Genomic DNA, 15,325 nt, shown 5'->3' on the forward strand with positions numbered 1-15,325 from the left:
GCGCAAAGTAGCATGCCAGCGAACATTCACGCAGGCTAAAATCTCCGTTTTTCATTAAAGACGTCTCTCTCTGTAAAAAGGAGCAGTCATTTCATAATTGGCATGACGACTTCCCTGCGTAAGGCACATGTGGCTGTCTGCAGAGAATAAAACACTCACTGTGCTAATGCCCTGCGTTTAGTGCCGAAGGACATAAGCTTTTATTTGCTCTTGATAGCCTCGATCTTCATCCTATGACGGGCCATAAGATCCTCGGACATTGGTGAAAGCAAGCGATCGTTCTCAAGGCCTACAAAGCATGGTTTCGATACACGAGGGTGCCATGATCGACTGATGGGTTGTGATTGCGGTGGTTAACCCTTTCGTCTTTCCCTTTTAGATCCCCCCACCTGTTTTCCCTCGCTCAGTGCAGCCCAACAGCCAGAACACAACACACTGGTTAGCCTGCGTGCCTTACCTCTTCCTATTTCACTCTTTGCGGAGGAGAATAGTCTAGTAGCAGTCCTAAATTGTGGTGTAAAAATGGTGTGGTAATGGGGAACGGCTTCCGTGAACGCTGCACGAGGCCTTCTTTTAGGAAGGCTTGTGATACGGTGCAAGGAAAGACGGGTCAGGCGGCCAATATCACCTCTCACGGTCTTCAATGAAATATATTTAACAAGGTGCCTTCTCAACTGAGCATAGTTATGATATTATTGACCTCACACCAGTGTTAAATTTTGTTTTTTCAAGGACATGATTATTATTAAGCGGTGTTTGTTTTTAGCTGTTCATTGCGAGGGCATTTTGTACCGCCTACCTGCAACAACTTCAGCACTGCTTTTCTGAATGTAAAAAAAAAATACGCTGAGGCATTGTTTATAAGGGTTTGTTGGTCATTATCTTTCATTATTTGTTAGCTCAACGTAAGCCTTCTTTTAAAGCAAACAGATCGACAACCACGTGGTGGCCTCCCCAGACGGCAGCTCTGACCGGGACTTCATTCAGTCTTACATGAAGAAAATTGAAGAATGCAAAGCGGACCGTGACCCTAAATTTGGCTGTAAGTTCCAAGCCAATTATTGAGTCACTGGTTGAGTTTTCTGTACACCATAAAAATGCATATCTCCTGGCTGGGTTGGAAAGATCCTCTTGGAAACTCGAAGCGCAGTCCTGAAGAAAGAATTTCTTGCTTAGTACAGTATTTCCCGCTAGGTTTAATCCATACGTCAGACGATTTAATCGACCTACCATTCAATTTAATCCGAGTTCCGCAGAAATTAATCGACGCGCGAAAGTATTTAACCGAAACGTCAGCCAATTTAATTCTCATGTAGTCCCACTACTAGCCCGCTCAGACTCCAAACGTCGTCTACAGATCGCAGACGCGTTATCGCTGAATTGTTGCTGAATTAGCGTTGGACACCAAATGAGGAAGTACTAAGATAGAGCTTTTTAAATTGATTACAATGAAGGAGCGGGTATTTATTGCCCCCCCCCCCCCCCCCCCCCCATCAACAGAAGTACAGGGCGAGCGCGAAGCATATCGCAGTTATACATCGGCGTTGTCCGACAACTCACATTATGATGTCACACCTTTATCAACCTGATAAGATGAGCGACCTCTTGCTTAGGTGGTGGCTAGTATAAAGTCCCTGTGATCAGCCGATTGTCCAGCCACATGACTTCGTATCACTTGATACCCGATGTCATACAATCTCAATTCCAGTGTATGAAATAAACGTTTCCTCGAATATAATGACGCTAGCACTTCTGAATGTAATACTACGACACATGTCGAATGTAATAATACTAAAAACTCTTTTAGCTAGATCACTAAGCGTGTTGCTGCATAACATTAATAAATTGTACACAGATGCGCACTTGTTCCCGATTTATTAAGAGAGATATCAGTTGCCTCTCTACCTAGAGTATCAAAAGACTAGGGATGTTTCGAAACGCTTATGTCACATGACTTTCAGCATATATGGAGCACTTTCGCGACCCAGCAACATTGGTATCGGATTATTATGGATAATATGCTTATGCTTTGCCCAAAATCGTTTCGTTGAGTCAATTCTCCGTTGTCCCGTGTTATTCAGTGTCATGCAGCACAGCTCGTAGGTATTGCGACGCTATCGCTAACTGGATTAAACTGAATAGCACTCAGATCTGGTGTTCGGATTACAACGCAGTGTTCACTCTGATTTTGAAGGGTACAGCTGCACAATCCACAATCGTTCGCAGTGAATTTTTAAGAGTGCTTCGGATTACTGCTGAGGAGCCATTTTTTGCTGCTTATATCAGTGTATGGAGTTCTGGTCTAGTGTTTATGATCCAATCAGCAACATGCTGTCAGTTCGAATCAGCTTCTGCCGCACGAGTAGACGGAACAGCTGTTGGGCCCCAACATTAGTTTTCAGGGTTGTGTAGACAAAAAGGAGATTGTGATTGCTAGTCGAATTCATTAAAGCAAGGAGAAATATAAAAGGCTACATAAATCTAGAAAACTGCTTCTTCCGATGTCGTGCATATGGCGACGATTTACACCAATTCTACATATCACTAACAGGTTTAAAATCACCAGCCCTATCTAGAAGAGCGACTAGCTGTTGCTTGAACACTAGTGCAAGAGTGACAATGCAGAATTGTGCAGAAAGTGCCCTGATTTACTATTAACAAATGTCCATAGGTGTGACTAAGTCACAAAATAAGGTTGTGGTACATTCAATTTGACTGCGTACGATTAATGTCCCAAAGCGACTCAGGGCTTGAGGGACACCATAGTGCGGAGCTTTAGATAACTTTGACTTCCTTCCTTATCGTGCACTGACATCGCACAGTGGACGAAAGCCATGGGCTCGATCCCGTCTGTGCCAGTAGCATTTCGATGGAGCCAAAATGCTGGAGATTCGCGTGCGTGCGATGTGATTGAACGTTAAGAACCCCAGGTGGCCGAATTATCTGAAGCCTTCCACTACGACGTCCCTCACAGCCTTTATCGCTTTTGGGGCCTTAATCGTATGACGCCGTACCAAATGCGTCATAATCCTATTTGCAGACCCATTCAAAATTATACATATTTTGGAGTATAGTTTTGACGAAGGAATTGTGTCAAAGAAAAAAAATAGTGGTGTATCTCGTCTTAAGTGGGTGAGCAGGAGCCGACAGAAAGTTAGGTGGGCGGGTAACATTAAAAAAACTGCAGAGAATATTGACTACACTTGAATCGGAGTGAAAGCACGGATTTGTGCTACGTAGAAGACCACGGGGAACAGGCACTGCCGCGGGATGGAGCAGATGGAAGTTGATGAAGAAGACACTCTGCAATGGACAGCGCGGGAGTGCAGTGCCGTTTAACACGAGTCCTGTTGGCGGCAGCCTAGTGGAAGAGGAAGCCGTTCTGAACAGCCATGTCTTGAAATGCTCCTAGCTGGAAACAGCGCATCGGCTGTTGGCCGAGGTCTCCCGACACCTGGAGTTGCCATGGACTCGTACGAAGTTGTCCTCCCTGGACTACCCAGCGGTAATGTTGTCCTCAACGCCATCTTTCTGCATGCTGACCTTAAGGGTCGCCCATACCGTGCTCCCGACTTTCGAGACGAGCTCGCGGAGATTCTAGACCTCCGTGAGATGCTGTGTATTGGCCGGTACCAAATGAGCCACGTTTGAATGGTTACCTGCGATAGCACCATCTCAAAACGGAAGAATATTGACAAAGCAGAGTTCCACGTCAAATGTCTAGGATGTATTATGCTTGACCCATACACAAAAACGTGAAGCTTAAGCTTCTTTGGCTCCCGCGCTATATAGAGCCCCGGAGGATTGTATAAGCTTAGGAGGCTTTTGGACATGCACAAACTATCGAGCGTGATAATTGGCGCTGCCCCGTAGCGGAGCACATGGAAACAGCCAAACGTGAAATCTCGCGCACGCTTAATTAAGGACTCAGTGTGAGCAAGTATGATTCGTCACATGCTCAGCGTTTTCGGTGTACAAGCTTTAATTGTGATCCCAGGAACGCCTTCGCTCTGTCTTCATTGTCGACGTGTGGGCCATGTACGGCCTCAGTGTCGTATGCCTCGATGCCCCCAGTAGCGACGCTTTGGCCACAGAGTAGACAGCCGTGTTATGAGTTATGCTGGCAGGTTACGCCAGAGCAACTGAACGCATGAGGATGAAGTGGTGTGAGAACACATTATGGATGCTTCGGATGTTGTGGAAGCGTCGGGTGAACAGTAATGAGCTCCCAAGATGGACCACGGCGCTACCGTTCTCCATGCTCTCGTCAAGACGCATGCAACTCCGGACGCCACTCTCCCAGTCCGCCCCGGGTAAACTGATTCCAGCGGCGTCTGGAGGCAAGGCCGCTTATGATGGGACTTGTGACGATCCTCCTGCGCCACTACCCGCGAGGATGTTTCTCTGGGAGCGAGTAGCAACAGCATCCGACGCGCTACTTCCGATTTTTGCGTTACATTTGATGTAGTTGACGTGACCGCTTTGCTGGATACTGGTGGCGATTATTCCGTCATGTGCTTTGCCCTTGCCGTAGAATTGAAGAAAGTTTTGACGCGGTGGTCAGGGCCTAGCATTCACACTGCTGGGGTTCACGTGATTATCCCTGCCGGTAGCTGCACAGCTCGTGCCAATATCCGTGCTTTTGTCTACGTCGGCGAATTTGTAGCCGTCCGTGAGTGTTCGAGGGACTTGATTCTCGGTCTCGATTTTCTGGCGACGAACGGTGCTTTGACTGACCTGCACGAAACACTGGTCACGTTCTCGATGAAACGGACTGTGGCGCGCACTGACACACATGATTCACGTTTCAACGCTCTTTGACTTGTTGACTACGACGTAATGGCGCCACCCCAGTCCAGTGTGCTAGTTCTTGTGAGGAATGATTTAATCCACGACCACGAGGGTATCGCTGATAGCCACGTGCCCCTAACGCTTGAGAAGGGAGTAGCCGTCACTCTCGAGCTCGTCCGACTACGCGACAAATGTGCTAGTGTGCTCCTTACAAACTTTGCCAACGATTTGCAGTACCTCATCGAGGGCCCGGCGGTCGCCTTCCTATATGCCCTCGCTCTGTTGCCTCAAGGGTGCGCCCTGGAAACAAGCCCTCAAGACCAGGCCTCACCATGCTGTGCCCTTCTGTCCGTCAGAATCAATCCGGACTTGGCGACTGAGCAGAAGACTGTTATCTCGGCGCTTCTAACCGACTTCGCGGGTTGTTTTGGCCCAAGCTCCAGGGTCGGTCATACGCCTGTCCAAAGCATTGCATCATCACCGAAGAGACCACACCACCCGTTTGTCAGCGGTCATACCGAATTTCCTCGATAGAACGGGAAGCCATTAAAAACAATTTGACGAAATGCTCGCCGACGATGTTATTCAACCGCCGATAAGCTCATGGGCGTCACCGATAGTCCTCGTCAAAAAGAAAGATAAAGCCTTGAAATTTTGTGTAGTTATTCGTAAATTGGACAACGTGACCAAAAAGGATGTTTACCAACTTCCCAGGCGTGATGTTGCACTCGACAGACTATGTGATGCAAGGTTCTTTTCTTCCTTAGATCTCAAAAGCGGCTACTGGCAGATAGAAGTGGAGGCGCGAGACCCCGTAAAAACTGCTTTTGTGATGCCTGATGGTCAGTACGAATTTAAGGTGCTCCCGTTTGGCCGCGTTCCAACGCATATGGACACTGTCTTACCTGGCTCAAGTGGCAGACGTGCCCCGTATATCTGGACGATGTCGTTATTTTCTCGCCCACCTTCGAGCAACACTTGGAGCGGCTGCGCAGAGTCCTCGGGGCGCTCGAATGTGCGCAACTTACGGTAGAGCCTGAGAAATCCTATTTCGGTTGTTAGGAGCTTCGCTACCTCGGGCATGTTGTCGGCTCGCGCGGTATTCTCCCAGATCCCGACAAGCCAGCTGGTGTCTCCATTTTTCCACGCCCCACTGTCAAAAAGACTCTTTGACGGTTTTTGTGGCTCTGCTCTTACTATCGACGACTCGCCAAAAATTTCTCCAGAATACCTGAATCCTTAACAACGCTGACGAGAGACGACACACTCTTCTTGTGGGGAAGCGACCAACAGGATGCTTTCGTGGCGCTCCGCCGCCTGCAACGTCCACCAATACTCGCCCATTTCGATGACGCCGCAATAACCGACATACACACCGATGCCAGCAACGTAGACCTTGGGTTGGTCCTGGTACAGTGTCAGGTAGGCGCCGAACGAGTCAATGCTTACGTAAGCCGTACATTTTCGACCTGAGAACGCAACTATTCAGTGACAGAGAAATAATGTTTTGCGGTACTCTGGGCCATCAGTAAGTTCCGCCCATACCTCTACGGAAAACCCTTTCGCGTTGTCAGTGACCACCCCTCGCTATGCTGTCTGGGCAGCCTAAAAGACCCATATGGGTAATTGGCGAGGGGAAGCGTCCGTTTACAGGAATACAACATAACGGTCGTGCTCAAGTGTACAAGTCGGGGAGGAAGCACCAAGATGCAGGTTGCTTATCACACGTGCCAGTGGACCTGGCTCCCCCGAAAATCACTGAAGACTTCTATTTTCTTGGTAGTTTATCACAACCGAAATGGCGTATCTTCAAAGGGAGGACCCAGAGTTAGCGCCGCTCATCGCGTACCTGGAAGGCTGCGATGGTCCCCGTGTTCGTGTTTTCTTTCGTGGGCTGCAATCTTTCGCTCTTAAAATGTCGTACTCTACAAGCGCAACTTTGAAAGCAACACCGCAACATCTCAGCTCGTAGTCTCGTCAAAGCTGCGACCCGATATATTGTCACGTAGTGGTAACTGCAGTAGAGCGAGCATGGAAACAGCGAGAACGGCTCTTGAATAAAGCTTTGTTTGGGCTGGCTTGCGCCCTCAAAGAACTCAATCATTCGGCGGCGGCGCAGCACCAAGCGTGCTCGGCGGTCGTCGAACAGAATGCCGGCCGCTCTCGGCCCTGCTATTTTTAAAGCTGATAGCGCACTTTCAAGATAAAGCTTGGAAAGTCACTATAACACTCTGGAAAAACCTACAATCGGCTCCGCCTCGATGTAATCATTTAGATAAATCAAGGCGTGTCTTGCATCACAAACAAAGCAACGAATCGGCGTGCTTTGAAGGATGCTTTGAAGCTTTGAAAAATGAACAAAAAAACTCTACAAGCATTCGCGGCCATATTCAGCGCTTGCCACGCCTAACCATCTGCCGTCCACCTGGGAGTCAGTCGTACCTTAGCAAGGATTTGGCAGAGATACTACTGGCCCAGATTACTTCCATCAGTGCGAAAATACGTCAAAACCTTTCGTGGCTCTGAAGACGTTTCCAAAATGCAACAATAGACCTACTCGGCCCTTTCCCGAAGTCATCCTCTGGGAAACGTTGGGCTGCTGTCGCGACGGGCTATTTGACGCAGTACGCTGATACAACGACGCTTGCAAACAGAACTGCTGTCGAAGTAGCCACGTTTTTTGAGCACAATACACTGCTGTGTTATGGCACTCCTGCGCTTATCATTACTAACCATGGAGCTGCTCTCAAGGCTCGTTTGACTCAGGCAGTCCTAGATCTGACTCACACAAGATATAGGCCTACAACGGCGTACCAACTACAGACAAATGGCTTGGTGGAATGCCTTAGCAAAACCCTGGCAACATGCTCTCCGTGTATGCGGATGTGGAGCTTAAAACGTGGGACCAAATTCACCGATACGTAACATTCGCTCACAATACGGCCCTGCAGGTGACATCGCGGCTGACGCCCCTCCAGCTTGTCTCCGGTCGTCCAGTTATTACTTCTTTGGATGCCATGTTACCCGGCGGCCCTCAAGGTGACATGAGTCTGATCTTGACGTCGCCGCTTTCGTTTAGCAGGGTCAAGGAGCCCATCAAATGGCCAGGCAGCGAATACACCGTCAACAGCACGTCGACGCTGACCGCTACAATCTGGGACGGCGATTTGTTATGCACAAGCCAGGCGACCATGTTTGGCTTTGGACACCAGTTGGTAGCAGTGGATTGTCTCAGAAATTACTGCGCCGATGCTTCGCTCCTTATCGTATTCTCCGCTGCATTAGCGACGTGGCGTACGAAGTTTCAGTGGCAGCCCTAGCCCGCTCATCATGCAGACCACCGCATTCGGATGTAGTGCACATAGTTCGTATGAAGCCGTACAACGACCGTCCTTCTGATTGTATTTGACGCTGAGTGGCGCCGGTTCTGCGTCGTCATACCTGTGTTTAACCTTGCGCGTCTAACCCCTTTTTCCCACTGTGGTAGCAGGCCGCATCGAGGCGATACTGGAGAGGACAGAGCAATGGTACAAGTCAGAAATAGAGGAAGTAGAAGTGTGCTTCACCATCTCGCTTGCGGTCGCTCGGCAGCCTGGAGCAGTTCTGCCGTCCCCGATTGTGTAGCTTGCAAGGGTGGAAGAGCGGGCTAGTTGGTAGTTCATCTTGAGGAAAAACACAGCGCACTCCTAAGACACGGGCAAAGAAAGGCAAGACGATACAGCGCTGAACAAAGCTGTACAGCGCTGTTTGTCCATGTCTTAGGAGTGCGCTGTGTTTTTCCTCGAGATGAACTACCAACTAGCCCGCTCTTCCACCCTTGCAAGCTACATTTCTAGTTCCTCGGGCCCTTTTGTGTGTTTCTCTGCCGACCCTTCACAGCGCTGTATCGTCTTGCCTTTCTTTGTCCGTGTCTTAGGAGTGCGCTGTGTTTTTCCTCCCGATTGTGTAGCACGCAATATTCGTAACAGTATTAGAAAAAAAAATTCGAAGTCTTTGCAGCTGCGAAGTTGCCAGGAATATCGTCGATAGCCCTTTTCTGTGGACCTGCCGGTGTAAACCTTATTTCGTTGTTTGTACGCTCGCGCATTGTTATAACACTCATCCGTCTTTGTATACCGCAGACAAATATCTTGTGGGGAACGTGAGCTCTTTCATTATTGGAGGCATATTCGGCCCGACCGGAGCTGCGCACTTGCTTCTAGTAAACTTTGCTACACGACAGCACGATATCCAAGACCGGGTGCATCAAGAGATCGACAAAGTCATAGGCTCTCGCAGGACGCCCACATGGGAGGATCGAAAGGAGATGCCGTTCACAATGGCTTGCGTCTGGGAGGTTGAGCGATGGAGGTTGAGGTCACCCTATGGAATGCCCAAAACGTGAGTGTGACCAGAAGCGTTGTTTTGCCCAGGTCTTTCTCATTACCATCAACCAGAAGGTTCCGATAGAATATATATAAAAAGCTGTCAATTTGTAATGCGTGCTAATAAATTCGGATTAGATGCTCTTTTCCCTGACCTACTAGAAAAATTTTGATGGGTATACATAGATACATATATATCGCTAGAGTTGAACATGTCTCGCAACCACGCTTGTTTGTGGCTTGTTTGTATGCTAGTTTTCCATTGCTGTTACTCTTTTGCGCCACTTTGGGATGCCAGAATTACTAGATTTTGTACTGATTTTCTTTATCGCTTGCATATAAAACGTTTTATTTTCTTCTCGAAACAAACTATTCCTGCTCATTGTCCTCGTCTCGCTGTGCAAGGTGGCATGACAAGGTGTTGAAAAATGTGGAGATTTTAATCCTCTTTTGTCTTTCTGTGTCAACAGTCAATATAGGTTTTTCGCGACGCTTAAGCAATTTATGAAGGAAGCCATGTGTGCTGTTTCAGTGACATAGATTTCTGATTCCAACTTTGAAAGCGCTACTTATAACTTGCGGTTTTATGAAGGGTTTGTCGTATTCTAATGTATGTTGCAAAATACCCTAAAAGCAATCCTAACTGAGCTCAGTCACACTGCACGTGCATGATTCAGGCAGAAAACATTATCATGCGGATCTCGGTCGAAGTTTAATACCGCAAACTTCTTTCCTAGACAGAATGTCAAGATGGATTACTAACAGGTCGCTCACATGGTTTCGATGATAAAGTATGCTTCGTCTTTTCCGCTTCGCTTGATCACAATGACACATTGCATGTTTCAGAAAACAACCGCGCACAACCGTTCTGGCCGTAATTGCGACAATGGACAGCTAAGTTACTTAAGGAACCGTATGTAACATACAGGCGCGGCCATAAATAAACGGAGCACGCTATTGCGTTCGAAGTGCAATCATGCTTTCTCCATTGGGAATGAAAAAGCGCTGTTTGTCTGCGAGAAAGCCCAGCAACCTCCGCTACCAGCATGCGCGTACCACTGCTGGAAATTTCAATTAGGTGACGCGTGAAAAATATTCGAATGCAGTTGCGTGCTCCGTTTACTTTTGTCCGCGCCTGTACGTTCATCGTGTCTCGAACAGTATTGAGCATGTTGCCGAGAAATATGGCGCTGAGTCATGTTTTCCCCCTGATTAAACAGTAGAGTTGCTGGGAAGTCATAGATAAAAAATATGATGAAGAGGGGAGCAAAGAAATAGGGGGCTGTGCGATTAAGCCTTTTTCACAGTTTGTCGCCTGCAATGTCAGAGGCGTGCACGAAGTCTCCCTCTCCTCAGGGAAACTAGATACCGGGCAGACCAGACAGCGTGTGCATTCGCAAATAAAATTAACTGCAAATTCTTCCAAAACCGCATATTCTTTGGGTAACATAGAAGTGCACTGTCGCCAGTGTCGCAAGCGCGGATCTGCTTCACTCTTTTCCGGAACAAGTATTTTGCGCAGTCACCCTGACCAAGTGACGCGGGAGATAGTGGAAGGAAGCTTACCATATCATCAGAAGGAGTAAATCTTGTGAGAGTGATTCAGCTATCAGCCTGTAGAGGAAAGAATTACTTTTTTGGAACCTCAGCCAAAGTTAGCACGTAAAGGTTTACGGCCTGAAATATACAAGTGCCGCTTGAAGGGACTGGATCATGCTCTTTCGTTAGTTGTTTTGCCTCATGCATGGGCTTATATTGAAACCTTCTGCATTGAAGCGCTATTCACGAGTAGCGAATTGTATTGTCGCTTTCTTTGTGTCTGTATCAGTTGTGCGGATGTTTCCAATACAAATGTATACCACCTCGCTCAAAGTTAAGCGTTGCAAGCAAAATTTCTTACCTCGCGGGGGTGACCTAACGGATGGTTGCAAAGTAATGAAGTGAATAATAAATGCTAGAACAACAGATACCTAAGTAACAACCAGCAATGTATGTGTTTTCTGTACACTTGGCGTGGTCGAGAGCTTGGTATATCTGTGGTTTCACAATAGCGAAGCGCCCGAATGTCCCCTGGTGTGGGCGCTGCGAACTTCTGCCTACTGATTGGTGAGTACAGCTCAATTACAACAGGATAAAAAAGCAGCAAAATGGGTCTGAACTATGCAATACATTGTGCGGCGGCGGAAGCGGTAACCCCTGTTGAAATGCAGCCAATGAAGGGCGCATTGCAATCGGGCGAACAGCATATCTTGCTCTGGTTAACCGACGCCAATGAGGGAAACGCCATCCGGATGATTTCAGGAGGAGCACCGACATTATGCTGGTATCCTCGACGTCTCCAGCGCCGAGCGCTCCTGTGGAATGCTTTAAGCGAAAGTAAAAAAAGAACTGGACATTTTCACGGAACTGAGGCTGTGGTCGACCTCAGGGCAGCGTCAGCTGCAGCGGGGTCGTGCACCACTTATTAATTTTGGTCTAGCCGTACAGATTTCCGGGCGTCTCAGTTTTGCTGCTGATCACAGTTGAGCTGATCTGCCATTCAAGTCGACGCGTTCGCGCCCCTTTATCTGAATATATTGCAACGTACTGGTGACGACAGTCCGGCAGGAAGAGAGCGAAAACGGCTTCCAAACGAAACTCGCATTCGGAAGGTGCTGGGTTCGATCCCCAGTGCCGCCGGGTACCCACCGGTTTCTTCAATGGGTACAAGATTTCCCCAGGCCTGGTGCTCAAGTCTTCTAGGGTGAGATGCTTGGGAAAAGAGTCTAGAACCCAATTGCTGACTTGCACCGGCAAGGAACTGAATGACTCGGCGGCGTAGCGTAAAGCGTGCTCAGAGTTTGTCGAGCAGAACGCTCGCCGCTCTGGGCCCGTGCTAAATATAAAGCCGTTAGCCAATTTAAAGGTGTTAGAACCATTCCAGTGGTGCCTTCGTTTTAAAGCGTAATTTTCATTCATCACAAGGACTAGACCACCCGGCAGCAATACATTTTACAACAATTGAAAAAGCGGTTTTAATTCCTAATTTGAAAGAAAATAATGGAAAGCAGCGAAAGAGACGCTGGTGTGCATTCAATACCACGTAATGCACATCGATTGTTGTGTGACAGCCTCCAGTTAAGGAAAAAGTGGCGATGTTTGCTCAATGCGCTTGTTTAGAAGACACATTCGCGCATAGGAACGGTATTACATCATTATTAAATTCGACAATTTAGGTCTAGAATTTTTTTTCGACCCTGGAGAGAGTTAACTGGTTTCTATAGTTTAAATAAACATTATTTTTATGTTTCAATGTGGTTACAGCAAATGCTTAATGCAGTTTTTTTTTATGTAACGCTTCGCTCTTCTTTATTCCGCGCAAATAGGAGCGACCACGACGTTGTGGTGGACAACATCTTTATACCGAAAGGCACTGTGGTTCTTTTAAACCTTTTCGCGGTCAACAATGACCCGACGTACTGGAGGGACCCGCAGGTCTTTGACCCAAATCGATATTTCAAAGAAGATGGATCTCTAATGGCTCACAAACCCGATCATCATGTTGCTTTTTCTGTCGGTGAGTTCGGACGTTCCGAACGCTTTTCTCTTCAATCTTGTTAGAAGAGGATAAAGCTTAGACTATAATATAAAGTAAATTTTGAGGCGCGTAACAGGTAACGCTGCAGTAAGCCTCGGCTCATATAAACAATCGATTATAACTTTCTCATATGCACACTGAATTGTTAAAATTTGTTTCTGAAACAAATTTAAGAACTGTTTGTGAGTGACCATTTTGCTAATAGGCTAGAAATAAGCGGGAACAGTGAGTTAATATATGAAAAGTTCAGAGGATTGTCGCTTTCTCGTTCCAACTTTCGGCACGCGATACGGATATCGAACACGAAGAGGCGCACTAAAATCTTCCATAAATTGTAATCTATGCGTGGGACCGAGCAAATAGGGGCAGAAGCGGAGTGTCATTCACTGAAGAACGCTTCGACGACAGGACTTCTGCCAATGAAAGAAGGGAAGGCCTAGGATTTTACATAACCATTCGTGCGGTTAACTGTATACTTTGATTCCTTTCTTTTTGGCACGTCCTGTCTCGCAATTTTTTTGTCCTCGACTGCAGCGCTGTTCTTTTTATGATGCAAAAAAACAAAAAAACTATATTGCAGGAAAGAGGTCATGCCCAGGAGAGTCATTCGCACTGATGGAGACATTCCTAATGATTACCCTCTTGCTGCAAAGATATCGGGTGGTCCTTCATGAGCCGTGTGATTTGGATCTGGAAGATCACGTGATCCGCCGTGGCAGACTGGACAGCGTGACACTTCGTTTTCTTCCACGACACGCCAATAAGACTTGAGACGGCGTTTTGATGATGTTTAGAACACCGACATTTTTATCACGGCAAGTGGCACATTGTTCGATGAAAAGCACTTCCTCACTTTTAATATTGGAGCATGTATTTTTAAATAATAAAGGCATGTGGCTCATACGTAACTGGGCAAAGTAATTTTTGAACGAAAGTCAACCCTTAGCGGCCCCGCTAGTGTCGAACACAGAATTGCTTGATGTCGCTTGTACGTGTTTTTTTTTCTTTTGGGAGCACAGGTGAACAGAAAGCGGAGAGTGTGAGCCGCTGTTGGATATGAGCTAAAGTGTGACAAAATTTGGGGGCGTATGTTTGTAACACGTTTCATATCAAGATTTAAAGTTTGGTTTATGTGGATTGAACGTCCCAAAGGAACTCAGGCTATGCGGGACGCCGTAGTGAAAGGCTCCGGATATTACGACCAGCGGAGGTTCTTTAACGTGCACTGAAATCGCACAGTACATGGGCCTCCAGAATTTCGCCTCCATCGAAATTCGACCGCCTAAACTGGAATCAAACCCTTTTTTTTTCAGGGCATCAGCCCAGCGCCACAACCACTTGCAGATAGCGGTGGTCGTTTAGTATCAAAGCAATCCGTCCGATTTCGCCATAAGTCACTTCAAGAATTTTGTCTTACATTTTTACTAAGTTGCACGAAATAACTTTTTAGGCCCATTACACCACCGCTCATTTACACTTTTGTACAAAATCCTATATAACACAATTTTGTACACCCTGAGCTTGGCGCATGATAGCCTTACCCGCTTATGCGCCATTAAACCCAACACAAAAACAACAAGCAATCCGTCAGAAAAGCAAGCAATAAAGCACACGATACTTTCACGCATGAAAGGCAAAGAACATGCTAATATGGGAGGCATACGCAGAACTCCGCTCATATAAGTGAAATTTACCACTTTCCCAACAGAAACAAATGCGTACATGTCCGAGTCAGAGGGAGCATAAGCTTCTTGCTCCACTTGAGACCATCTTCTTCTTTGTGCCAAACCTGCATCCCCTTCCATTTGGACGCGGCCGGCCATCATCATTATCCCGTGTCGGGAGAGATTCGGCTGGGTGATGGGCTGGGCTCACTCATGGGGAAAGCGGAAGCAGCCAAAGAAGCGCCACCTAGAAGGCTGCGCGTAACTCCGCGGAGCCGGTGAGTCTCTTCGGGTTCCGGACTGCGTCGCAAGTGGTTGCGGCCGCACGCTCTCGGCGCGTCCCGCGGCAGGCACACGCATGGCCTGTCGTACTTTGCCGCCGGACTTCTGCTTCCGGGCAGTGAAGCAAGGCACCAATCGCGCGCTCTGGCCGCCTTCCCCGGCAAATGCTTCGGGATGGTATCGCCTCCCAAAAATGCAGCGCGCACTGAAGGACCGGCCGCCATTCTCTGCGCGTACAAATGCTCACCGCGGATACCGCCGAAGTCGCACCCCCACCCCATCCGGTTAGTCAGAAATACTTCTTACGTATCCTTTTAATTTTTAAGGATGCCTAGTAGATGGTTTGTAGCTATTGAGCCCGCTCTGCGCATTATTTTCGGGTGTAATAAATAGAATTTGATGGTAAACGTTTTGTCCTTCCTATGTTCCCTAGAGCCAGGAGGACCAACGTGGGGAAGCTCTTGGGAAAGGGCGAAAGCCAGTTCGATTCCTGGAATGTCCACCCGGACTTGAGCAGCGTTAGCCCTGAGCCGAATTCGGAGCTGCTACAATCGGATACAGCTCATGAACGAAGTGGCAGGGGCCTTTCAAAGGAGGCCCTGCAGCGAATGAAAACTTGAAAATTGGTTTTTCAGAAAAGAAAATGG

General features: G+C 47.6%; 2 protein-coding genes across 2 annotated transcripts in view; both read left to right on the plus strand.

The window, feature by feature from the left end:
• Positions 1 to 13,503, plus strand: part of LOC149333455 (cytochrome P450 2C23-like) — a 28,028-nt gene extending 14,525 nt beyond the window's left edge. Inside the window, exons 5-10 of the mRNA XM_089557724.1 lie at positions 931 to 1,042; positions 3,413 to 3,607; positions 5,559 to 5,633; positions 8,913 to 9,171; positions 12,521 to 12,711; positions 13,313 to 13,503. Coding sequence (XP_089413850.1) covers positions 931 to 1,042; positions 3,413 to 3,607; positions 5,559 to 5,633; positions 8,913 to 9,171; positions 12,521 to 12,711; positions 13,313 to 13,503 — 1,023 coding nt within the window. The remainder of the gene's footprint in view (positions 1 to 930; positions 1,043 to 3,412; positions 3,608 to 5,558; positions 5,634 to 8,912; positions 9,172 to 12,520; positions 12,712 to 13,312) is intronic.
• Positions 1 to 15,325, plus strand: part of LOC149333448 (cytochrome P450 2U1-like) — a 447,818-nt gene that overhangs the window by 313,941 nt on the left and 118,552 nt on the right. The gene's annotated exons all lie outside the window — the stretch shown is intronic.

The sequence above is a fragment of the Amblyomma mixtum genome, chromosome 8, assembly GCF_055824585.1.
Source record: "Amblyomma mixtum isolate Tamu chromosome 8, ASM5582458v1, whole genome shotgun sequence".
Classification (NCBI taxonomy): Eukaryota; Metazoa; Arthropoda; class Arachnida; order Ixodida; family Ixodidae; genus Amblyomma; species Amblyomma mixtum.